We start from the raw sequence: 26,220 nt of genomic DNA, 5'->3' as shown, positions 1-26,220 counted from the left end.
TTTAATAAATTCTTTTTTTTTAAATCCCTAATTCTTTAGGAAAAAAATACCAAAATGTTATCAGACTGTCAGGTCTACATGAGGAATAACATCAAGCTTTTACACACATTAATACATTTATTTAAGAAAAATGCATGCTTTGTTTTAAAAGCATTCTTAACATTTTTCAAGATGTTAAATGAATTAAATTGGGTTTATTTATAAGGCATGAGTTCCCAACAGATGTACTGTAAAGACACTCAACCAAAGACATAGTGTCTGTATTCAGAAATATTTAGTCAGTTTAATCACATCATGTAGATTCAAATTCAAAAACACTCATCCTGGATCTATCCTATTTACTGAACAATGCAATAAAGTTTATTTCAATTGGTAAGAAGTTGTTTTTTTCAATCTGAGGAAACCCAGCAGGTTACATCAAGTCACTGACTTTGCAGCAAACCCTGATACTGAGCAGCAACTATTATTATTATTACTAGTCTTGTTTTTATTGTATGTTGTTGGGTAGAACTACGGTGCAATGTAGATGGACAAAAATCCTCAAATGTGTTTTAAACATGAAGAATATCTTGTTATAAGACTTGTATCAAGATATTTTTCATGTTTTAAGTTAAATAATCTGCCAGTGCAACTAGCACTTTTTAAATCAATATTAATGAATTAGGTGCTTAGAACAAACTCCTATATCTTTCTGAAAAGTTACTTGTAAGTTAGTCTTGTCTTATTTCGAGTGCATTCACCTGTTTGCACTAGAAACTAGATCAAGAAGTAAGGTTAGTAAGGCTTGGTGTTTTTGGAGTGCATCTCAGGTTAAATCGGAACTTGATGATCTGCATTTGTTTCCTTGTAAAGCAAAGATTATCAGAGAGGATTCCTAACATGTTTCAACACAGATGTACACACCTATTCTGTAAGAAGGGGGCGTTGGTGGGTCAGGTATAATAAGATAAGTAGAAACCGGTTTATTTGGCTCAGACTCCATTTGTGAGCAGAACAGAAGGAGAACCAAAAATCTAGACCAGGGTGAGTGTTTACTGCACATTCTTCTTGTTTACCTCCTGTCTTGAGAGGGTGTCTTCACTGAACTTTTTGGACCGCAGTGAACATTTTAAAACTCAATTTTTGTAGTTTAGTCAAACTGAAATTATGCATTCGCTGTGAGGAGGGGAGGGGCTTCACGTGAGTCAGGCATGATAAGATAATGAGAAACAGATTATTTATTTGGCTTCACTGGCTTTTTAAAAAAAAACCTATTAAATACTTATACTTGCATAACATGACAGGATTTTTTCTAAACACTCAGCCTTGGCAAAAACTAGGTTTTATAGTTGAAACTCTGATTTTCAAGTCATGCTATGTTAAAGTACTCACCATTTGAACATCAATCATATTTTGTCACCTCCCAGTTTTATTTTTGTGAGTCAAAGTATTGCATAATTGGGAAGTGAAAGGAAACTGAGGTATGGTGTTGTGATTTGCGATCAAAATATTCAGCAACCTTCATTTCAGCCTGGGCTGCACAGTTTTTAAAAGCTCGTAAAGTTGCAGTCAAACATGGACCTTGTTTATCAGTGAGAAAAAATATTTCTGGAGCCAGAAACTCATTTTGAGAGTAATTTAACTTAGAGTTTCTAGAAAGAGTTTGCTGAACCTTTTTTCAGAACAGAGATTATTTTCCGGACTGTAAATTAGTAATGTCTGCCTTAGTCAATTGTTCTGAAAATGATAATTAGCAGGAAGGAATCTCAATATGTCCGACTACTCAGTGTAACGAGAGAGCTATACTGTGAAAAAAAACGTCTCTAATTTACAGTAAAATACCAGCAGCTGTGGTTGCCAGAATTTTACCGTATAAAAACGGTAAAATTCTGTAAAATTCTGGCAACCACAGCTAGAAATAAAAATAAATATATATAAAATAAATATAATTTATTAAATATAATTTATTTTACCGTAAATTATACAAATAGTTTTTACATTGCTCAGATTAGATGCTTCACTTGTTGTTGCAAATCAACTATCATCTCTGTACAGTAGGTATAGAGGAAAGAAACATTTGGTGCTCACATCAATTCTCTTATTGATGACTTCAATAAGACGACTTCAGAGACAGAGACAGTTTGTTTTAGTTCTTTATGAAGGTTTTGTTGTTCTACTGATGATGAACCAAGAAATATTTCAGACTTTAGCATGTCTCAGCTTCTCATAATGTAAATTCCTGTCCATCTGTGATTCTCCAGCAGTTTAAGGAGGAATTTTATTTCCCAGTTATAGATTTGTCCCACCTGTGTATTAAGGTTTGAACGACTTCATGTAGATGTAATTACCAAAGGGGGGGACTTGAGTCACATGACTTATACTCAAGTCAGATTCCAGTCATTAATAGTAAGACTTTAGACTTGACTTAGAGAAAAAAATCAGAGACTTGAATTTGACTTTCCACCAAGAACACCAACACAAAAGAAAAACCTGGAGGAAAAAACGAGAGATGAAAAAAACGTTCAAAGCAGATATGCTCCCGTAAGTAATTTCATTTGGGTACATCAATGATGAAGTATCCAAAAAAAAAAACATACAAAACCTGCCAGAAGAGGATCTCAGATAGAGATGCAACAATTTCCAACTTTGTTCGACATTTCGGTGCTGAAACCTGTTGTCAGTTTCTATGGCAACGAGTCTGCCTGTAGCGTAGCCAACACAGAGTGTGAGAAAAAAAGAATGGTAGGTGGTACTTTTCTTTTGCTATGAGATAGCTGACTTTAGCTAATTTCGTATTATTAGCAAGTGCTCTCCGGACTATGTTGATGACATGAAACAGCTTATTATTTACATTTAACATATAATTGCAACATTGTTAAAAAAAGACTCGAAAGGACTTGAAAATCCAAGTTTTAGACTTGGGACTTGACTCAACTTTTGCCTGTCTTGACCTGAGACTTGACTTGACTGTCTTTACTTGAGACTTGACTCGAGACTTGAGGATAAAGACTTGAGACTTGCACAACACCTCTGGTAGTTATGGACAGACATCAAGCAGCTAGGAATGCAAGAGCAGCTGCTCAGACTTCAATGGACTGTAAATTCATGTGCTCTGACATGTCTATGGTGATGTCTACACACAATTTCATAGTTTGTAAATTTTTTGTGCAAGTTTCAGAATGTCTCCCTGCAGCAAACTTCAGTGTGAAAGCTGTACACTTTCGAAGGAGTGTACAGCTCCTTCTTCTTCTGATTAGAAGAAAAACCAAGAGATTTTCTTCTGATTTATGTTGTAGGTCGAGATGTGTGAGGAGGAAAAACTTGCTGGCATCCTGGATGATATAGCTGATCATGAATTTGATAACTTCAAATGGCACCTAAAGAGAGAGATCTGGAATGGCATAGATCCCATCAAAACCTCCAAGCTGGAGAGGGCGGAGAGGCTCGACGTCGTGGACCTAATGGTGCAGAAATACCAGGTTGCTGGAGCTGTAACAGTTACAAGGATTGTTATGGAGAAGATCAAAAGAAATGACCTGGTGAAGAAGCTCAGTGAACCAAGTCCTGAAGCTCCAGTTGAAGGTCAGTAACAGACAGGAGAACTTCATATCCTTCTGAGCCCCAAAACTCAGAAGGAGTTTTGGGATTCTGGATTTCAAATGCTTGGACCAGAGGTGCATTAGACAAGAAACCTTTCACCCTCAGCAAAGACTGGTTCAGGATCGTTAGACCACATGATGCCCAGAATCATCAGAAGACATAATCTGGGCATGATTTATTCACTGGTAATCAGCCTAGTGAAGCTGTTGATCTTGATGCACGAGAAAACTCAGGGTTTTAAGAAAATGGCTGCTTATCAATTAAGTGTTAGTTGATCAGTTAGATCAGTCAACTTTTGATGAACTCATTAGTCAATAGCTTATATCCTAAAAGTCTGAGTCAACATAAAGGCAGAGCAGAACAATGCTACCTGTGCTCAGACCGGTTGAGTTGGAAAACTGTGTTTGTTGATGTGAGGCAGACCACAGACTCGCTTCTTTGTGAATTTAATGATGTTAGGGGTTGGTCGTACAAGGGCTCTTATTAGTTTATCTCACAGCACATGTTAAAATGCTCACACTATCCTCAAATAAAGCATTGATTAGCAAGTGTATAAAGGCGTGTTCCATAGATAAAAGAAATATTGTATTCACTTCACTGGCAAGGCGGGGATGAAATCTGTGGGTTGAATCTTTAGACAACAACCTTCTGCAGACATAACGTCATGTCTGCTTGAAAAAAAACAATCTTTTGGATGAATGATTTTACTTATCTGATTCTGGGAATTCATTTTACCCCAAAGAACTTCCATTCCACATTCACCATTATTCCCCTTTCTTTGGGCTTTCATCTTAGTCTTTCTGCCAGGTTTGTCCTGCCCATTAAGCAAACATAATTTGGGGAAATGGTGACAGACTTTAGTTAGAATAAGAACATGTAGAGCTCTATGGTCTGACACACCTAGTTGTGGGTCAAAATCTATGAAAAGTCTTTTCTGCAGATGGGCATGAAAGGAACAAGGCGACCTCTTGTGTAAAATGGGTTGGAATGCTCAGCACAATTCATGTATGGGAGTCCATTTATTAATAGGTAAAGTTGTACAATTTTCTCTCTTTATGTTTTTCTTTTTCATGTCTGCCATTTTCAGTCTCAGGTTTTGTCTGAATTAAATTCTCCTCATGGTCTGTAGTTGCGATGACCCCCTCGATTAAATAACTTGACATAAAAACAATACATTTATGTGAGTCTTAATTTGCTGAAGTGTTTCCTCTTGTATCTTTGCTTCATTGTTCAGATTTTGCTGATCGGTGTCAACATGACCACAAAGAATATCTGAAGAAGACATTGCAATGTCTCCGTGAAGGCATTGCAGAAGCCGGAAAAAAAACCTTTCTAAATGATATCTACACAGAGCTCTACATCTTGGATGGAGGAATTGGACAGGTTAATAATGAACATGAAGTCAGACAGATTGAAACAGCAACCAGCAAACCAGGCAAAACAATACAACTAAAAGACATCTTTAAACCCCAACCTGAAACAAACGAACCAATTAAAACAGTGATGACAAAGGGAGTAGCCGGCATTGGGAAAACAGTCTTAACACAGAAGTTCACTCTGGACTGGGCTGCAGACCAAACCAGCCAGAACATCCAGTTCATATTTCCATTCACTTTCAGAGAACTGAACACAATGAAAGAGAAAAGGTTCAGCTTGGTGGAACTAATTCATAAATTCTTTATTAAATCCAGAGACGTCTGTTGCTTTGAGCAGTTCCAGGTTCTGTTTATCTTTGATGGTCTGGATGAGAGTCGACTTCCTCTGGACTTCTACAACAAAGAGATCCTGACTGATGCTACAGAGCCCACCTCAGTGGATGTTCTGCTGATAAACCTCATTAGGGGAAAACTGCTTCCCTCTGCTCTCCTCTGGATAACCACACGACCTGCAGCAGCCAATCAGATCCCTCCTGAGTTTATTGACATGGTCATAGAGGTCAAGGGGTTCACCGACTCACAGAAGGAGGAGTACTTCAGGAAGAAATTCAGAGATGATGAGGAGAAGGCCAACAGGATCATATCACACATAACAGCATCCCGAAGTCTTCACATTATGTGCCACATCCCAGTCTTCTGCTGGATCACTGCTGATGTACTGGAGGATGAGTTGAAGAACAAAGAGGGAGGAGAGCTACCCATGACCCTTACTGAGATGTACATCAAGTTCTTGGTAGTTCAGATCAAAATCAAGAAGAAAAAGTATGATGGAGGAGCAGAACAAGATCCAGACATCAGTAAGATGGTTCAGTCTCTGGGAAAACTGGCTTTGGACCAGCTGCTAAATGGAAACCTCATCTTCTATAAATCAGACCTCCAAGACTGTGGCGTAGAGATCAAAGATGTTTCTTTCTCAGGAGTGTTCACTGAGATCTTTAAAGAGGAGACGGGGATAGGCGAAACCTCTGTCTACTCCTTTGTTCATCTGAGCCTCCAGGAGTTTCTGGCTGCAGTCTACATGCTCCACAGTTTCACCACAAGGAATACAGAGGCAATGATGATGTTCTTGGAAGAAGATGACCACTCATCTTTGTACTACTTCTTCACGTTTTTCATGAACCTGTCCAAGAAAACAGACCATGGCTACTCACTGGATGAGTTCCTGAAGAAAGTCATGGAGAAATCCCTCAGCAGTGAAAATGGCCACCTGGACCTGTTTGTTCGCTTCCTTCATGGCCTCTCTGTGGAGTCCAACCAAAGACTCTTAAGAGGCCTGATGGGTCAGACAGAGAACAGTCCAGAAACAATCCACAGAATCACCGGCAATCTGAAGAAGATGAACACTGATGATATCTCTCCTGATAGAAGCATCAACATCTTTTACTGTTTGATGGAGATGAATGACCTCTCATTTTGTAAGGAGATTCAACAGCTCCTGGAGTCAGGGAAGAAACTCTCAGAGGTCCAATGCTCAGCTCTTGCCTACATGCTGCAGATGTCAGAGGAGGTTCTCGATGAGTTGGACCCAGAGAAGTACAACACAACAGCAGGTGGACGACAGAGACTGGTTCCAGCTGTGACAAATTGCAGGAAAGCTGTGTAAGTCCAGATGTCTTCATGGTCTGAATGCTGATTTGGCCTAGCTGTCCTCCTGTTTTTTCTTCATTCTTCAAGAGATTGCTTCTAGATGGGTTTTGGCCTTTAACATCTTCCTTCACCCTTTGGACTATTTCAACTATTCAAATATCTAAATGTTCTGCTCATCCAGGACAGCACTGTTCCAGCGTTTGGTATTTAGAGATTTTTTTTATCATTTTAAAAAATATCCCACTTTTATCAGTTCTTATATTGAAATTAATAGAAAGTGCAGAGAACTCTAGAAAAATCTCTTTTTTTATATGAAAGACCCAATCATCCGGAGACACGTTTTAAACTTCTAACACCTCTTCACTCATTGGGCTGTTACCACATGATTCACCTTTTAGGATCTTTAGCTGTTATTATAAAATCTCTGCTTAGGTTTTATGGAAACTTGGACCATTATGACTTAAGCAACTATTTCTTCTAACACCCAACCCTTTGTTTCTTTGAGGCAATGGACAGACCACTACAGATGCATATTATCATATTTTATTCTGTGTTTATAACAGATTGTGTGATTGTAATTACAATTTACTATTTCTTCTCTAATCACAGACTTGGTGGCTGTTGGCTCTCAGAGACTGAATGTGAAGTTGTGGCCTCAGCTCTGCAGTCCAAACCCTGCCATTTGACTGAACTGGAAATAAGTCAGTTCTGCAAACTGAAAGACTCTGGAATGAAGCATCTGTGTGAGATCCTGGAGACTTCAGTCAGCATAGTGAAGAGTTTGAGGTTTGTGTTCTCTATTTATCCAATAAAATCAGTCACTGATATTTTAATACTCATTGTAAATAATAATTTTAATCTGATGTATTTTCTTGTAAAACAAACTCTTGTCAGAATATTATTTCTAAAATGCCTTACCTCATAAATGAATTCTTTTCCTTATTTCTGACTTTCAGACTGAACATTATTTTTCAATTTTTCTCACTTTAAAATGCTTTTGACTGCTGAACAAAAATGAGGAAAATAAATCAATGTCTTCCAACACTTAATGTCATCAAGTAACCTGTGTGTAATGTGTGCAATATGTTGGATTTAAAGACTAATGCTTAGGTACATTAGTGTTAGGAGGGACATATGGAAAGGTTAAAGTTTTCATCCAATCCATGGAAAACAGGGATGAAGCTAAGACAGAGCACCTATAATTTTTACATGCAGTGAATTTATTTAATTTCTAAATTTTTTTTGTTTTTTTGTTCATAATTCAGTTTTAGCCTCCATCCTGTTGGCTCAACTAACATGTTTTCTTTGTTCAGGTTGGAGAGCTGTTGTTTGTCAGAGACCAGCTGGTCTTCTCTGTTCTCAGCGCTGAAGTCCAACCCCTCCCATCTGACAGAACTGAACCTGAGTGGCAACCAAGACCTGAAAGATTCTGGAGTGAAGGAGCTCTGTGGTTTCCTACATACGCCCCTCTGCAAAATACAAAAACTGAGGTCAGAAACCATGTTTTAGTTTGGAGATGATGTTTCTGATGTCAAATTTGTGTTGCCACTTAACTTTATCTTTGTCTACTTTCACCAATGGACAAATGTTGTTTTCTTGACCATTTTTGTTAGCATCCCCTTGGCGAGTTACTGGAAAAGGCTCTGGAAGCTATTGGTTGCTAGTTAGTGATGTGCTGGAGACCTCTGATGTAACATTGAGGAAGACTTCTGTGAATAATTCAGGAGGAGCTGCATCAGGTGGAGAACCTATTGGCTTTAAATGTCTGACTACCTCCTGCAGAGATGATAGTCACACGTTCAAAGCTGTCAAAGATGACAAAGCAGGGCACCAAGACTTATCTGGAACTCGGTGGAGGTGACTCTCTCAATAAAATGCTTCAAAAAGTTTCAGCTGCAGCAGGCCAGGGTTCAGTCCAGTCTGTGTGTGGCATTAAGAACAAATAAAACCCAAAGATCATTTGACCCATCACATCGGAGACATGTTTTCTTTTGACGTCCTTAACAGTTTTTAGTAATGACGCCAGCAATCCTTTAATATTTGAACTGACACCTATGATCGGTCTGGCAGACCCAGTGTTATCATCTAACCAGTTCCCAAATTGGGTTCTAGGACGTCTGATGTTTAATGGACCCACACAATGCAGAACCGTTTTACTGGTGGAACAAAGCCATAATCTCAGATCCGCAATATCATTACGCACCAGTCCTGTGGGATGGCCTGGGACTGATTAAAATCACGTGAAAACTGACCAGCAGGGGAAGAGTTGAAGACAGGACAGAGCTGACCAGCAGGTTGCTATAGAAACTTAGTCCAGATATTGTTGTCTTACACACAACCCACTCTGACACCAGTCAGCCCATTCTCCTCTGACATCAGTTCATCATGTTTCTGTGATTTCTACAATCAGTGAATTTATTTCATTTCTACATTTTTATTAATATGTTTATATTTCAGTTTTAACCTGCAATTTACTGACTTCAGCTCACATGTTTTAACCTATTTTCAGATTGCAAGACTGCGACTTGACAGAGGTCAGTTGTGCTTCTCTGGTCTCAGCTCTGAAGTCCAACCCCTCCCATCTGACAGAACTGAACCTGAGCCTCAACTATGGCCTGAAAGATGCCGGAGTGAAGGAGCTTTGTGGTTTTCTTCAGACTCCTTTCTGCAAAATACAGATATTGAGGTCAGAAGCCATATTTTGAGTTTAGCGCTGATATTTCTGATCTGAAACTTGCTCTGCCACAAAGCTATAGGCATATGGAAGATATTTTTGTGATCCATACTGAGGGCCTCCATGGAAAAGTTTGTTTCTTCTTCTCTGGCTTGACCCAGTTAAAGTTTCTTTGTTTTTAATGAAGCACAAGCAGTTCATCTTCCCAACACCATATTCAACCAATCAGAGCACTAATTTCACAGGCATTAACCACGTCTGCAGAGAGAAGGTCAAAGGTCAGATTGGATTAAAAAAAACAACAACTATCGGATATTTCTTTGTTCATATTTAACCTGCATCCTGTTGATTTCAGCTCACATGTTTTATTCTTTACTCAGATTGAGCAGCTGCAGTTTGTCAGAGATCAGCTGTGCTTCTCTGGCCTCAGCTCTGAAGTCCAACCCGACCCATCTGACAGAACTGAACCTAAACTACAACAAACATCTCAAAGATGCTGGAGTCCAAGAGCTCTGTGGTTTCCTACAGAGTCCTGACTGCAAAATACAAAAACTCAGGTACAAGCTTATTTCCGTTCATATTTTGGTGAATTTTTCGGTATAGTTAATTTGAAAAAGAAAGGTCATATCTTCTGCTCTGATAAATATTTATCCTGAATTTCTTCGTGGAGTTGGAGCTAATGTTCAACTCAGTCCCTCTGTGTTACTGAGTTTGACTCCTCATCTAAGGTCACAACAGGACAGCGTTCAGACGCTCAGTGTGTATAAAAAAAAAACTCTTGTGTGAAGCAGGTCAGAGGTCATTCAACCCAGTTTAGAAAAAAGAATTTCAGGTTCTGAAATGTAACAGGAACAAACATATAATCACTGATTTATTCTTTAACACTTTAACACAGTTTTATGTGAAATGTTCTCCATGACTCCATGATTTTGTGGCTGTGCAAAAAAATTAAGATTTATCTGCATTAATCTACATTTGTTCACATTTCCTCCGAAATTCCTCCAAATTTGTTTATTTTCTGGGAAAATTGAATAATTTGGCTGCAGGAGCTGAGTTTGTATTGAGGCAACATTTAAGACTTGACGTAAGCAGGTCTTTGTGAAAGCAGCAGCGTGATGTCATTAATATTAAGTAGCGATCTTTAACTGGTTCTGTTGGATTGTCTTAACCTTCATCTGGTTGGCTTCCGCTTTCGTCTTGTGTTGTTTATTCAGTTTGGTGAACTGCAAGCTGTCAGAGATCAGTTGCGCTTCTCTGGCCTCGGCTCTGAAGTCCAACCCCTCCCATCTGAAACGACTGGACTTGCTTTCGAACAAACTGAAGAGGTCAGATGTTCAGCAGCTGAAGGATCTCGTAAAGACCGTAAGGTCAGTAGATGGTTGTGAGTGAGTCCGGCTACGGTAAGCAGTACTGAACTAAACCCAGTTCAAAGCATCAAAGCAAACCTCTAGTGTTTCCAGTAAAGCTGGAGCTTCAGGAGAATGGCAACAAGCTTCCTGATTGGACACACGGGCAACGAGATAGAATCTTGTTGTGTTCCTGTTTCCAGAGATTCAAGCTTGATTCCAGCTGCCAGTTTTTCAGTACGTCTTGAGACAGTGCTCTTAATTGTTCAACCTGTGGCAGCATCTTAGATCTGATCTAAGACTGTTTGTTCTCTGAGTTCAAAAGAAAAGGAAAAAAACTGATCAGCTTCATCTTTGTCACTGCTCTGAGATCAGTCTAACTGCAGCCGGGAAATCACTGGCTCTTATTTCACAGTCATTACATTTAGTCACCAGGTGGTCTTTCTGCTGAAGTCCACTCGTCACAGCAGGACATTTGTCCTTCTGTCCTTAGTTTCATCCAGATGTGTTCAGGGACAGCCTCCATGTTTATTAGTCGGCTGATGAGGTGTTCGCCAGCAGCAGATAGTTTGTGTGTTTTGAATGGAGCAGCAGGAAATCCGTCACCAAAGTGTTTGTGAAGCAACGAAGGCTACGTGAACCTCAGCGGTTTATTTCCTCTGTTTACTTGAATGGAGCCTTCCGAGGATACTAAGTGTGTGTGTGTGTGTGTGAGCCTGGAGTTCATCGTGTTCACTCCAGCATGATAGGATGAGAGCTGGAGGTCAGATGTCCCTCCTGCTCTTTCCATTGGATGTGCTGCATCAGTGACTGTCAGCCGAGGCTGGCAGTCACTGATCTCCTCTGTCGCTCCTCTCTTCTCTCTGCAGGGCGTAGTGAGAGAGAGAAGCATCGTTGTGTCCTGATGACTCTCCTGACGACCTGCTTGAAGATGGGGTTGAAAAGAGATTCACAATGATGAACTTTGAGATGAAAGATTTTTTTTTGATCCTGTTTATTTTCTCATGTCCGTTGTTAAAGTTTCAAAAATATAAGAAGACGTGGGTCGGCTGATTCCCTCTCCATACGTTTTAGGACTGAAAAACTGGGAAAAGGCCATGTTCTAACATTCAGATCTTAGTTATATATTTACTTAGTTATATGCCTTAGTTATCAAACAAGATAAACATAGTGTGTTAGTGCCATAGTTGTTGCTTGCTTTATTGCTGACACCATAATCCATGGTTTTATCTAAGTGGTGGGTGTCTTAAATAGATACTTCATTGATGCATCTTATTATAAATGTACATTGTTCTGAACAATATGCAGTTGGGGAAACTTTCTGCTTGTTGTTGTATTGGGTCAGGTAGATAAGCTCAGCAGATATGTCCTGCAGTCTCACCCAGCTGGTCGTATTTATCTAAACCACTGAGTCACAGCTGATATTCCACATGTTCTTTTTTTTCCCCCTACCCTTCTATGGACATTTTTCTACCTTAACATTGTCATTCAGTGTCTGATATTTAGTGATGTGTTTTCTGTGCCGAAGCTTCGGAGCGTGTATCGAGACTTGTGTTGCAGGAGCTGGCGGTGAAGTTTGAAGCGTCGTATTCGGGGCGTACCATGCGACCTACTCAAGAATTGCTTCACCAGTTTGCTTGTGCATAAAAAAAAAGAAAAAAAGGCAAAATGCTGCTTTTTCACCCGTCACATTTTCTTATTTTAGGATTTTTATTGTGTGTGCGTTTGCAATTAATTTGAGCGCCTTTTTTGCCATGCACCCCTGGGGCTGAAGTAATTCCTTGAATGACTCGAGTTCCTCGATTAGAAAAATTCCTCGAGGTAAAATGTATCTGCCTCGAAGCTTTGTTAAAGTATGTTTTATTATGTAGCGCCCCGTGTTCCGGCCGGGTCGTTATTTGTGTCGGGCAGCGCTCTCACTTCTGCCTATGAGTTGTTGCTAAGTGCTAGCAGCATGACGTCAGATTTCTGGGTTTTTATCGTTTTCTGTGGGACCAATAAGCATTTTTAAAAATTGACTGGCACCTTTCTCCACCCGTAACTCCATGTTTTGAGAGAGAGGGATTTTTCCACAGTATTCTGTTAATAACAATAATCGCTAGAGTACTCAATTACTAAAATATTCCAGTCCTCGGACCCTCTCCTAAGGTTCACACATAGTAATAATAAATCATTACTTGTCAAAAAAAAAAAACAACAACACTGAGGATCCTGTATTCTAATTTCCTTCTTATTTCTGATGATTTCAAATGTGAAGGTGTCGTGGACAAATGAGCTGTAATGTGTTTTTGACTACTGACAGAGCGCTTCATCTGCGCCCTGTGAGCCTGAGCACAGTAAAGGTTTTTGTTTTAAAGTTATAAATAAATAAATAAATAAATAAGCTCCCAAAGTTTGCAACAAGCTTGGGAGTTACAATCCTTTCCTCCATTGTTTTATATAAACAGATTAAGTCTATAATCATAGTTTAGGTATTAGTATCACAAATATGATTTACTTCTTTATTCATGTAAGGCTTCACGCATCACGTTGTTGCCTGTTTTGCATGTATTGTTCACTTGATGTTGCGGTGGAGCGAATGAGCGTCGGCTCATGAGTCCAACAGTTGGATGAAACGCCTCAGTGCTTCACGAAGCTTCATCTCGCCATGACTGCTGACATTGTGTTTCTTTGGATCAATGAAGATTCAATTCAAAATCAGCTCCACTTAGTGGCTTCATGAGTTTTGATCTGAACTTGATTCGACTGGAAAGTTTCTCTCCGATTGATTTTCAGCCCGCAACTGAAACATGTGAAATAAAACTCGATTCAATGGTTTCCAGGCTGCAGTTTTCCTCATTCTCATGCAGTTTTTGGATGTTTTTTAAAAATATTTTCTATAGATGTTTGGTCATTTTATTTGCTGCTGCAATGATCAGAAAATAAATTAGAGAGATGCAGCTTTTTTGATTACTTTACATCAAACCTTTTTTATTTTCTTCTTTATGAAGGTAACATCTAAAACTAGAAAATTTCGGAAGAAATTTAGCCGGGGCCTGCCAAGGCGCGCCCGTCGGGTTTGGGCCCGGCGTTGTCACGCTACAAATTGGCATCGACGCTAAAGAACGCCGCAACGTAATCAGTAGCATGCGGAGAACCACAAGAACGTTAAGTAAGGCGGACGTGCACCATTCAGTATGATTTAAAATGTTGTCAAGGCTTTTATTTTGGAAGTTTTGTTAAACTTCATTTCAAAGGGCCAAACTAATCCCATGCGTAATAGTCCTTGGGTTAAAATAGTTATATAATGCTCAAAACACAAGTAGCTGATGTAAAAATATTCAAGGCTTTTATTTTGAAATTTTCAGTATGCTTCATTTCAAAGGGACAAACTAATACCATGTGTAACAATGCTTTGGATGAAAAAGTCAAATAAAGCCAAAAAGAGCAATTACATGATGTAAAAATATTCAAGGCTTTTATTTTGAAATTTTCAGTATGCTTCATTTCAAAGGGCCAAACTAATACCATGTGTAACAGTGCTTTGGATGAAAAAGTCAAATAAAGCCAAAAAGAGCAATTACATGATGTAAAAATATTCAAGGCTTTTATTTTGAAATTTTCAGTATGCTTCATTTTAAAGGGCCAAACTAATCCCATGTGTAACAGTTACTGAGTTAAATCAGTTATATACAGCCCATAGCAGCAATTACTTCTAAAGGCCAGTTCAGTCCTGCTCTGTTTCAACTGAGCGGTCCACTATAGTTAGAACTACAGTGATGCGTATTTGTAGTCCTAACCACCAGCCAATAGCCTCTTGAGATCCGTTGCTATGTTAAATAAGTTTCACACCAAGGTGTGAAGTGTTAGTGAAAGAGCCTGAGAGCCTCAGAAAATCCTGTCGCATGACTTTGCTCTGAAGCACCGTGACAGAAAACCGTACGGTCTAGATAAATTTCGAAAACATTTTACCGGAGCAGACAGGCGTATCAATGTCAGAACCGATTTTGATACTAATCGTGCGATATTTGTGGGCGTGATGGCGATTTCAAAATTATTTTGGGCTCAAAAAACCTGTTCATTTCTCACTCAAGCCGAGATGGGCTCTCACTCTAATATTAGCCTTTACTATCTTTTTTCTCTCAGGTTATTGCACTGCCCTGCTGCGCAAGACAGTAAATTAACATTAGCACAAACCTTTGCATTTCACTGCCCCCATTAGCATTAGCCTTTTCCCTAAAAGAAGCTTTTAGCTATTTTTCTTATTTATTAGCCATGCTTAGTACACTGAATGGAGTGATGCTCCACATGCTACTGACAGCATTTTGGCTAATGTTAGCAGTTTGGCTCATTTTAACTTGTACACTAATTTCAACATACTGAATGGCATAAGTCCATGTTACTCAACATGTTTGTCAATCTCCACATGCTATTGAGTACATTGTAGCTTACTTTAGCATTGATGCTAATTTGTAGCATCAGAACGCCCACAAAGTGTGCCAACCGACAGGCACACTTTGGCAGGCCCCGTTTAAATTTCTTCAGAAATTTTCTAGTTCTTTATTTTTCTTCCGTAACCGTTAATGCGGCTCATACCGCTGGGTGCACACCTACAAATGAGGTATCAAAACGTGCAGAAAATTCACGCCATTGGAGCTATTACTTTTGGTGGGATTTGGGCTTAACGTGGCGACATAATTCGCAAAAAACTACGAAAAAAACCCCATTATAAGTCAATGGGAAAAATCCTAGAAATACCCTATTTTTGAGGATTTTCTGTGTCGTCACAAATTCACCTAGAAATGCCATTCAAATTTCATTTTGTAGATACGTCTGTGATCTCTTCGAAAGTGAAGACGGCTCGTCGATACCAGTTACGGTTTGTCCACAATTTGTCTCTAAGCGACCCAAAGTTTCTCATTTTTCCTAAAATTAGTTAGCACTACCCTGAGAGGAATATTTAGGCTTTTATTTTGAAATTCCGTTACAAAACTTAACGCGGTGTCACTGTTGCTCCCCGTGATTAAGCTCATAATTACAATCCTCTGTACTGAATAGCTCTCTGATAGCAGACGGTGTCCATAAACAAGTTTACTAAATATTGTACAATAACTGAAAACAGAGATGTAACTTCTATCATGAATATAGATTAGCCAAAAACCCTCCAAATTACAATGAAATACTTCTACTTCTGGTGGGCGACGGAAGTAACACCCTTAATCGTTTCCCCAGTAAGCCTCCCAGGAATAAGGTTGATAGAATGTTCAATTCCAATGGTATCAATGACATCAGCGGTTATGACGTCACTCTATGATACCACAAAGGAGTCTCTCTCTTGAATGTAGCTCACAGACAGAGTTTTCTCAGACCTGTTCCACAGTTCTATCGCGACAGATCACTCTTCAGAGCACGTTCGAAATTAATTGAAACAAGCGGGATATCGATTCCAGATATTACACGCCTTTCAGAGAAGCAAGAATTTACCAGAACATCGACATGAAGCAACAACAGATTGTTTGTGAACATGAAGCTTTTCCAGCTGAGCTTTCATGGGTCGACATGATGGACCTCAACATCCAAGTCGACTTCGACGAAGTCATTTCTTTTGAAGATGACAGCGACAGCCCCGTTAAGCCGGAAGATGAATCAGCAGAGATTCAGGGGGAATCAGGTCCTTCTGGCAACTTTGAGAGTCCAACATCATTGGAAGTCAAGCAGGAAACAACTCCCTCTGCTGGCTTCGAGATCACCCCCTCAGTGGAAGTTGTGGGAGAAACAAGCCAACACGTCATCGATCTCACAAACCTGGTAGACGATCTTAAAAAAGAGTTGCAGAGTAAGATTTTTGATCTCCATGAGGAAAGAGACCGAAGGATTGCATATCAGGCTGAAGTCAAATCACATCAGGAGGAGATTCAAAAACTGCAAAATATGGTAGTAAAAGAACATCACCTGCGAGTCCAACGTGAACGTGGAAGAAACGTGCCAGAGATTAAAGATGTGTCAAATGTTTCTTGCTCTTCCAAAGTTACAGTGGACAAGAGCATCCTTCAACAGCTGGAATACTTCAAGAGGGAGGCTGAAAAATATGCCTCCCGCAACAAAGGTCTGATAGAAGTCATGGTTGAAGAATACAGAGTGAGACTTAAATATGAGGAGCAGCTCAAAAGTCACACAGAACAAGCTTCCAAATTCAAAGCCCAGGAGGAAACGGTGAAATCTCTGCAGGGTCAGGTTGCAGACCTGAAGGTGAAGTTAAAACTTGCTCTGGAAAACAACCGTCCTAGAGTCTCCACCCAACCAGAGGTCCCCCTGCAAATAGAAGGCTCCCTACGACCAGAGGAGTTCAAGGAAAGACAGACCTCCAATCAATCAGTGAGGTACGAGGAAAGACAGACCTCCAATCTATCAGGGAGGTATGAGGAAAGACAGACCTCCAATCTATCAGGGAGGTCTAACGAAAGACAGACCTCCCATCAACCAGGGAGGTACGAGGAAAGACAGACCTCCCATCAACCAGGGAGGTACGAGGAAAGACAGACGTCCAATCTATATGGGAGGTCTAACGAAATACAGACCTCCAATCAACCAGGGAGGTACGAGGAAAGACAGACCTCCAATCTATCAGGGAGGTCTAACGAAAGACAGACCTCCCATCAACCAGGGAGGTACGAGGAAAGACAGACCGCCAATCTATCAGGGAGGTCTAACGAAAGACAGACCTCCCATCAACCAGGGAGGTACGAGGAAAGACAGACCTCCCATCAACCAGGGAGGTACGAGGAAAGACAGACCTCCAATCTATCAGGGAGGTCTAACGAAAGACAGACCTCCCATCAACCAGGGAGGTACGAGGAAAGACAGACCTCCCATCAACCAGGGAGGTACGAGGAAAGACAGACCTCCAATCTATCAGGGAGGTCTAACGAAAGACAGACCTCCAATCAACCAGGGGTCTCCATGCATAGTGTGGCTCGGCCTTTGCACCGACCCACAACCAGGTTGCAATCAGAGGAGTCCACGCAAAGCCAAACCTCCACACAAACATGGAGGTCCGAGGAAAGACAGACGTCCATGCGACCAACCTCCACTGGTTGCATGAAGGGGCTTCATGTTGGCGTTGGCGTGAAGGCCAATCTATGCCCGGCTCGGCCTTTACGCCGACCCACCCCCAGGTGGCACTAACCTAGGTCACTATCCAAACCTAGGTTTTGCTAACACTCGGCATTAATTGCTTGATTAATTGATCTCTCTAAATTGTCCTACGGTGTGAATGTGTGTGTGCAAGGATAAGTGTGTTAGATGATGGATGGATGAATATTTGTTAAAAGTGTCTGACAGCAGAATATGAAACAGAGAATCTGCGAAAATGCATCTAGCTCTGCTACTATCCAGAAACATCCAATCAGAACCAAAAAGGCAAACCTTTGGTTCTGATTGGTTTCTAATGTGTTGAATGTGTCTCAGCACATTCAACACATTAGACTACTAGTGTACTGCAGCTACACAACTGGCAGAAAAACACCCTAATGTTATATCATCATTGTTTATAATGATTTAGAAAACAAAATGCTGTACAGGTTTGTCAAAACTATTTCGACCCACATTAGAACTTTGCATTGATTTCCTTCATTTTAGTAGCTGCGATTTTGCCTAATCCACACATTTTCCCTAACCCCAAACAATATTAGTCTATTCCTAACCCTAACCCTATCTAAAACTTAATTAGCATCTTACCTCTAAATGTTACCCCTGACCCAAAGCAATGAGTCCATCATATTAGGACCAAAGCCTGGTCCTAATATGATGGAACTAATGCAGTGTTTCTCAATTCTGGTCCTCAGGCCCCCCTGCCCTGCATGTTTCAGGTGTTCCCCTTCTGCCACACACCTGGATTGAATCTGTGGGTGATTAACAGGCTACTGCAGTACTTGATGACTGCAGAAGAGGTCATGCTGTTCTGGAACAGCTGTTCTGAAACAGAAACACACCTAAAACATGCAGAGCAGGGGGTTTAAGGACTGGAATTGAGAAGCACTGACCTAATGTGACACTGGACATATAATGGTGCGTTCACACCAAATGCGTTTTGAGCGTCAGGCGCAGCTGGTTTGCATTCAAAGTCTATGTGGAGGCGCGTCGAGGGCCGTTGCAGTGCGCTTCAAGCCTCTACAGCGGCGCAATTTGAACCGTTTGGAGCGTTTGACACATCTAGCGCATCCAACGCTTCACATAGACTTTGAATATAAACCAGACTCGCCTGACGCTCAAAACGTATTTGATGTTAATGCATCAGTAGAATGTTCAGTTCTACTGGTAACAATGATATCAGCAGTGATGACATCACTCTTTGATGCATCAAATGAATCTCTCTCTTGAGTGTAGCACACAGGCTGTTTTTTCAGACCTGTTCCTGTTTCAGAGTTATAAGTTATAAGTTATGAATCTTCTACAGGAGTATTGTTCAAACTAGAAAATTTCTGAAGAAATTTAGCCGGGGCCTGCCAAAGCATGCCCGTCGGTTTGGGCCCGGTGTTGTCATGCTAGAAATTAGCATCAATGCTAAAGAACGCTGCAATGTAATCAGTAGCATGTGGAGAATCACAAGAATGTTAAGTAAGGTGGCCGTGCACCATTCAGTATGATTTAAAATTTTTGTCAAGGCTTTTATTTTGAAATTTTTGTAAAACTTCATTTCAAAGGGCCAAACTAAATCCATGTATAACAGTCATTGGATAAAATCAGTTATATAATGCTGAAAAGAGCAATAATCTCATGTAAAAATTGTCAAGGCTTTTATTTTGAAATTATTATTATGCTTCATTTCAAAGGTCCAAACTAATCCCATGTATAACAGTCATTGGGTTAAATCAATTATAATGCTCAACAGAGCAATTACCTGATTTAAAAATATTCAAGGCTTTTATTTTGAAATTTTCAGTATGCTTAATTTTAAAGTTCCAAACTAATCCCATGTGTAACAGTTACTGAGTTAAATCAGTTATATACAGCCCATAGCAGAAAGTAGTTCTAAAGGCCAGTTCAGTCCTGCTCTGTTTCAACTGAGTATTCCACTATAGATAGAACTACAGTGATGCGTATTTGTAGTCCTAATCAGCAGCCAATAGCCTCTTGAGTTCCGTTGCTATGTTAAATAAGTTTCTCACCAAGGTGTGAACTGTTAGTGACAGAGCCTCAGACAGCCTAGAAAATCCTGTCGCATGACTTTGCTCTGAAGCACCGTGACAGAAAACCGTACGATCTAGATAAATTTCGAAAACATTTTACCGGAGCAGACATGCGTATCAATGTCAGGACCGATTTTGATACCAATCGTGCGATATTTGTGGGCGTGATGGCGATTTCAAAATTATTTTGGGGTGAAAAATTGTCTTCATTTCTCACTCTAGCAGAGGGGCACTCAGGAAGATTCACACTCTAATTTTAGGAAAAATGAGAAACTTTGGGTTGCTTAGAGACAAATTGTGGACAAACCGTAATTGGTATCGACGAGCCGTCTTCACTTTCGAAGAGATCACAGACGTATCTACAAAATGAAATTTGAATGGCATTTCTACGTGAATTCGTGACGACACAGAGAATCCTCAAAAATAGAGTATTTCTAGGATTTTTCCCATTGACTTATAATGGGGTTTTTTTCATAGTTTTTTGCGAATTATGTCGCCATGTTAACCCCGAATCCCACCAAAAGTAATAGCTCCAATGGCGTGAATTTTCTGCACGTTTTGATACCTCATTTGTAGGTGTGCACCCAGCGGTATGAGCCGCATTAACGGTTACGGATGAAAAATAAAGAATTGGGAGAATAGCAATAGGTTCCTGCCATTGCTTTGCATGGCAGGCCCCAATAAAGAGACGCCTTGTTGGGTGTAGAGTAATAGGTTCCTGCCATTGCTTTGCATGGCAGGCCCCAAAAAGATAAAGATAAAGTTTATTGCACTCTGACATCTCCTTTAGTTGCACTGGAAACACTTTCTGGAGCAGAGATTTTCAGATCTTGTTGTTTGGAGGTTCTGGTTGTGTTGAATCTGTGAGCAGGGGTGATGGATTCTATTGAATTCAAGATGGTGTCAAACAAATCTCGTATATTTAATCATGTTCAGGGACAGCGGGGGGGTCAAATCTTCACCTCACAGCTTCTCATCAACACTGTGAATGTTGGAATGTTTTCATCAAAAATCCAAACGTGAGTCACTTCCATTTTTCCTGTCCTGGTATTTCTGATGCACTATAACTAGAAGTTGCTCCACAGCGCAGGCAGAATCACATCCAGAGTATTTAAGTGTTTACAGTAATTAAGGAAGAAAGGTCATGTCTCATCTTTGGGAATATATTTGGTTCCAGTTTTGTTTTTGTTTTTTGTGAAATCCATATGATACAATCTCAAAGATGGCAGAAGTTCAAAAAAATGTTTTACTGCAACCATCAAATGTAAGTAAGATTAGAAAAAAAAGAGCAGAGAAAAAGAAGCAGAGTTTAGGATGTTTAATACAATAAATTACTGTACAGCAGACACACACACACACCCACTCTCTCTCTCTCTCTCTCTCTCGGCCTCCCATTTCCAACATACACACTCTGTAACACAAAGAGCCAAGGATACACAACGACCACAGCGAACATCGCATGAACAAGCACAGTGATCTGAGCGTCTACAGAGTCTTCACTGTTGGTCATCTTGGCTTAGCGCTGGCTCTTTGGCCATTCATGTGGAAACCAACAATGACCTCATCGCCGTGGTAACACTGCGGCGGTCCCGTCGTTTTTTCACAGTCAGCAGTTGCAACGGTAACACAGAGAAGAGAAACTGGCCGGACGATGAGCTGCAGTAGTCTGGTTGTTGTCAGATGACTGGGGCCGCCACTGAGTCACCGTTATTGATCTGTCTGCATGTGGAGGGCTCATCTCTACTCTTTATACAAGGATGGTACAGATCCTAATATTATGCTATGGACACATTGTCCTAAAGAACAAGAAGACATTCCGTGCTGTATAAAACGTCTCGTGAAGAAGACACACGTAGTAAAATCCGGACCACCTCACTGTTGCTGCTCTGCTCCCCACCTGGACACAGAGCAGCCTGTGTTGCCAGAGTCAAGCGTTGCTTTGGCAACACAAAGCGCTCCGTGTCATCCCAGGAAGAACTAATGGTGCTGTGACAACTGCTGGATCTCTAACCGGAGAGACGTAAGGTAAGAACGGAGGGGTGACGGATTCTATTGAATTCAAGATGGTGTCAAACGGCCACATTTTTTTTTGGGCTATTAAAATAAATGCTTGTCTGAAGCGTCGCCTAAATTGTCCAGCTCTTCCGTTCCTCCTCTTGGTTTAAGGCGTGTTGTCATGGATCAGTGGACGAAGGACTCAAATTGAGGCTCACAATCAGACAGACCAGCATTCGATGACAGAGGTTTTTATTTGACTGAAACGAAGACAGATGCAGAAAGTCCATGAATAAAAATATGAAGAACATCTGAATGAGAGACGATTTAAATAAAAGCAACACAGAAGGAAACCATGGATATGAGAAGAGAGGACAAAGTAACCCCATGTACTCTGGATGATAAAGTAGAGAATGAATTTTGGGAAGGCAAGCGTCAAGTGAAAGCAGTGTGAAGAAATTAAACAACATCTTAGGACATGAAACATAAAACAAAAACTGATGCTGACTGCTGAGCTTAAGATCAACTGGACTTTTAAAGGGCACGAATGAACACAAAGGTCACTGAGATAACTTGAAACGGACAAAAGCAATGATAAATAAAATTCCTGGAAAATGAACCACTGAAAATCGTGTTTCAGCAGAATCATTTTAAAAAGCCAACTAGTGCAACATGCCTGGACAAAAATGATGGTACCTGTAACTTGATATTTTGTTGTTTTAAGGTAAGAACTGCAATCAATCACTGTGTCAGTGAGGCTTCTGCACCTGTCAACAGGGACTTTGCCCCACTCCAGGGCAAACTGTCTGAGTTTTGAAGGGAGTCTTCTCCAGATGGCATATTTCAGCTCCTAGATGTCCTATTGAATGTAGAAGGACAATTCAGAACAGTCCGATGTTTTGCTCTTAGCCATCGTTTTGAGTTTTTAGCTGAGTTTTGTGTCACTATTTTGTTGGAAGACACTAGGCAGTGTATATCTCTCCAGAATGCTCCCTTAAGATTTCATTTTATTCTGCACAGATTTCAGAGGAAGCAAAGCAAAGCAGCCCAAGAACATAACCCAGCCTCCTCTATGTTTGACAGCAGAGACTGTGATCTTTTCTAGGTCTGCTTCATTTTTGTGTGTCTGGACATACGGCCGATTTGTCCTGTGAAAAAGCTCAAATTTTGTCTCATCTGTCCAATGGACATTCTCCTAGAAGCTTTGTCTCGTCAATATGACAAAAACATCTCCAATACACATGTGTATGGCTTGTAATATTAATAACATTTTGTTAATCTTTTGTAATTTTCATCAGATGGAGATTATTGGATGCAATATGTTTTTTTACATTTACATTGAGTTTCAGATTTCACACCAAATCCCAGAGGAGTTGAAAAGTAGGTTTCATTGATGCAGAGCAGGAACAAAGAACGAGTGCGGAAGTTAAAACTAAGTCTATCGATCACAATAAGCAACTATCAAACCTCAGACTTGACCGTGTCGGACCATACTGCCATAAAGACCTTTAAAGACGAGCGGCAAAAGCAAAGGAGGTGGATTAGTGGTGCTTTTCAACAAGCGATGGTGAAAAGCACTACTAATGTTATTGTGAAATATCATCTCTGCTGCCTGGAAGTTGAATTGTTAGCATAGCATCACTGTCATGAGCCTGTCATACAGCCACAGCCTTCAGGCGGAGGCCTCTTCTGATTGGCTGTAAGACTTGATTTGATTGGGTTTGATCCCTCCTGTCCAAAGTATCACCATTCTCAACGACTCTTTGAAGGTACTTGGAAGATATGAATTACGATATTTATTTTTTAATTGAATTAGAGGACCAACGTTCCTGCACAATATTGAAAATGAACTCAGGTAAAGTGGCCTGAAGAGTAAACAAAAGTAATGTAAGGAATTTAAAAGCTTGTTTGCGTCAGCATACTTACATCCACTTCAATACTTTGATTCGACGAGGATCTCAACAGCAAGAACGTCCGTCACAGACATGGAGGTGTGTTAGGTGATTACGACATACCTGAGCATGTGAAGTTGGAGCAGAGAGCAGAGCAGCAGCGACACCACGGATTACTGAAGGCGTCTAAACAAAACTACACACCTGCTGAAGTCACCGCCACGGCTGCTTCTTAACAGCTTCGTGTTTCACTCGTCCTGATAAACGACGGTAATCGTGAACGGGGATTCGCCAACCATCACACACTCTTTGGTTGTTCCAGACGATTTACCTCTGAGCCTGACAGAAAATGAACCAGGAAGCTGCTAAGAAGCCATGATCTGATGGGGTGTGGGGGGAGGGTGTCACTCCAAAGTATGATTTATCCACATTCACTTGTAAACAGATAATCTGGAGGCCCTCTGGGGGCCACCGAGGGGCCACTGAGTCAGCTTCTTTACACAGAAGAGTCTAAACCCTAGTGGTTACTGCAACCGAGCTGCCTGTTGCCATGGTGATCTGCCAAAGTCAGATTAATAGAGGACTTGTAGTTTTGGGTCATCAGGCATTTTCAGGCACTTTGTCGTCCTCCTCTTCCTCCTCTGCCCCTGCAGAAAGTTAACGTGGTAGTGTGTGAGTTTTCATCCACATCTGGAGTTAAAAAAGCTTTTTTGTGTCATGTTCGTCTTCATACCGTTCCAGGTCAGGTGATCCGCATCACACTTTTCAGCTGGAGCACAATCGTCTGAGTTCTGCGACGGATCTGTGACGCCGTGGCCGGGCGAGGCCTGGGACGGGACGTCTGAGCCGATGTCTTCACCTTCGTCTTTCGCCTCGGTCTCCTCTTTCTCCTTCTTGGCCAGCTCTGAGACACAATCGGGTTTCAGCTTAGGTCGACAAGAAGCATTTTGAAAGCTAAACATCAGAACTCTGCAGGTTCAGAATAACCCTGGGCTCCCATGAAAAGATGACCGGAGCAGAAACTGCTTGCATCTTCACTCGCACAAGGCAGCAGTGCTAATGAAGGAAATGGAGCCCATCGGTCAGCAGCAGTGTTGTATAGTAACGAAGTAAAAATACTTCACTACTTTACTTAAGTATATTTTGGAGTACTTCATACTTTCCTCGAGTATGAAAATTTTTGATGACTTTCACTTTTACTTCACTATATTTCCGAACTTAATTGCGTACTTTTACTCCGATACATTTTCAATGTGTGGTTTAGTTACTCGTTACAAAAAAGCGAGAGAGAGAAACGCAAGTGTTTTGATCCCACCTACTGATTAGCAAGTAGCAAGCAGGCTACCGAACAAAGTCGGTAGCCTGCTTGCCTGGGCTTGTTCATCACCTCCAATAGGATACACCTGTTTCGCTTCTCCCATTAAACACAAAGCAAGTCTCGCAATCAGCAGCAGCCACATGGAGGAGGAGACGGAGACCACAACGACTGCAACTACGTCGGACACGGCTCCAGGGGAACCACCAGCTGGTGATGAGAGCCCATGGCCTTATTTAAACACAATATACTCTTTCGTGGGTGTTAAAGATTCATCGTACCGCATGCAGTGTATGTTATTCCTGCCCGAAGATGTGGAAATTCTATCTTACAAAAACTCCCCGTCCAACTTGAAGAAACACATCGAGGTAACTTCTTATGAAATGGTTATAATCCTCCTGTTTCAGTAACTATAGCTTGGTCACTAGACACTACTGTATTGTGAAACGTTGACCATAAATGAACTTTGTTTGGCATTGTTTCAGTTCCACACGTGGTGTATTTAGCTGAGGCCTAATGTTGACTGTAGCAGGCTACCTAGACTCCTCTGTTCAAGGGGGGACAGAAGCCATAGCGATAGCAATTTAGACTAAATTTAACGAATATAGGAAAGGCATGCAAGTTCAAAACCAGGTTTACAGATGCCAATAAGCTGCATTTCCCTCCCAATTCTTTTTTTCTTTTGCATAATGACCAGTTGTGTGCACCACCTACTGACTGTAGCATTGACTGATTCACTGATTTGTGAAGTAGAGTAATCGTAACAGCTCTTTTTCTTCATGTTGGCCGCATTTTCTGTACTATTTATTTTTCTCATTTTCAGCACTGACCTTACTTGAAGGGAAAACTTAAGGCTTACAAAAACTTTGTATTTTATGTCCTGGAGGGTATACTAAGAAGCTGGTTCAGTTGTAAAGCAGGTTAAGTTAACCTTGTGCTATAGGTAAAGCACCTAATTTTCTTAACTAAATGATGCCTGCAGGTATATCTATTAGCAGGTTTAATTTTGCCTGCACTTGGTTGGGTACATTATTTTAAGTGTATTTGACAAGTTTACCAAAATATAAAAAATGTCATTCAAACTGCATTTGCTTTGTTTTACTTTTTACTTGTACTTTTCATTACATTACTTGAGTACATCCATTTTTACAGTAATTTCCATACTTAAGTACAAGAAGTTTCAGATACTTTAAGACTTTAACTCAAGTAACATTTCAGTCAGTGACTTG

At 40.6% G+C, this 26,220-nt stretch overlaps 2 protein-coding genes across 6 annotated transcripts in view; one reads left to right on the top strand and one right to left on the bottom strand.

Moving 5' to 3' along the window:
- Positions 1 to 925: 925 nt before the first annotated feature.
- On the top strand, positions 926 to 26,220 carry LOC116722537 (NACHT, LRR and PYD domains-containing protein 3-like). 4 transcript variants are annotated; one of them, XR_004339777.1, is made up of 9 exons: positions 926 to 1,023; positions 3,276 to 3,561; positions 4,814 to 6,614; positions 7,212 to 7,388; positions 7,916 to 8,092; positions 9,112 to 9,288; positions 9,657 to 9,833; positions 10,491 to 11,169; positions 26,210 to 26,220. XR_004339777.1 is itself a non-coding variant. In XM_032566692.1 (9 exons), exons 2-9 carry the CDS (start codon positions 3,282 to 3,284, stop codon positions 11,496 to 11,498), a joined length of 2,949 nt encoding a protein of 982 aa, XP_032422583.1. In that variant the 5' UTR covers positions 926 to 1,023; positions 3,276 to 3,281; the 3' UTR covers positions 11,499 to 13,439. The 4 variants fall into 4 exon arrangements, 2 of the variants coding, with proteins under 2 accessions (XP_032422583.1, XP_032422581.1); XR_004339776.1 differs by lacking the exon at positions 26,210 to 26,220 and adding an exon at positions 11,492 to 13,439 and having other exon boundaries at positions 10,491 to 11,385; XM_032566692.1 differs by lacking the exon at positions 26,210 to 26,220 and adding an exon at positions 11,492 to 13,439 and having other exon boundaries at positions 10,491 to 10,643.
- Positions 21,093 to 26,220, bottom strand: part of LOC116722538 (phosphodiesterase 1A, calmodulin-dependent) — a 46,971-nt gene continuing 41,843 nt past the window's right edge. For both annotated transcript variants that reach the window (XM_032566694.1, XM_032566693.1), the window contains 2 exons: positions 24,410 to 24,580; positions 21,093 to 24,323 (listed from right to left, as the gene is read on the bottom strand). In XM_032566694.1, coding sequence (XP_032422585.1) covers positions 24,277 to 24,323; positions 24,410 to 24,580 — 218 coding nt within the window. In that variant the 3' untranslated portion in view covers positions 21,093 to 24,276. The remainder of the gene's footprint in view (positions 24,324 to 24,409; positions 24,581 to 26,220) is intronic.

Source organism: Xiphophorus hellerii, chromosome 7 (genome assembly GCF_003331165.1).
Source record: "Xiphophorus hellerii strain 12219 chromosome 7, Xiphophorus_hellerii-4.1, whole genome shotgun sequence".
Classification (NCBI taxonomy): Eukaryota; Metazoa; Chordata; class Actinopteri; order Cyprinodontiformes; family Poeciliidae; genus Xiphophorus; species Xiphophorus hellerii.
The sequence above is the reverse complement of the archived record's forward strand: the minus strand, read 5'-3'. Positions and strand labels throughout refer to the sequence as shown.

Excerpts from the sequence above, each read along its gene's own strand:
- LOC116722537 (XM_032566690.1), top strand. The coding sequence starts at position 3,282 with ATGTGTGAGGAGGAAAAACTTGCTGGCATCCTGGATGATATAGCTGAT. Across the intron at positions 6,615-7,211 it reads ACAAATTGCAGGAAAGCTGT|ACTTGGTGGCTGTTGGCTCT; the intron begins GTAAGTCCAGAT and ends CTCTAATCACAG. Across the intron at positions 7,389-7,915 it reads AGCATAGTGAAGAGTTTGAG|GTTGGAGAGCTGTTGTTTGT; the intron begins GTTTGTGTTCTC and ends TTCTTTGTTCAG.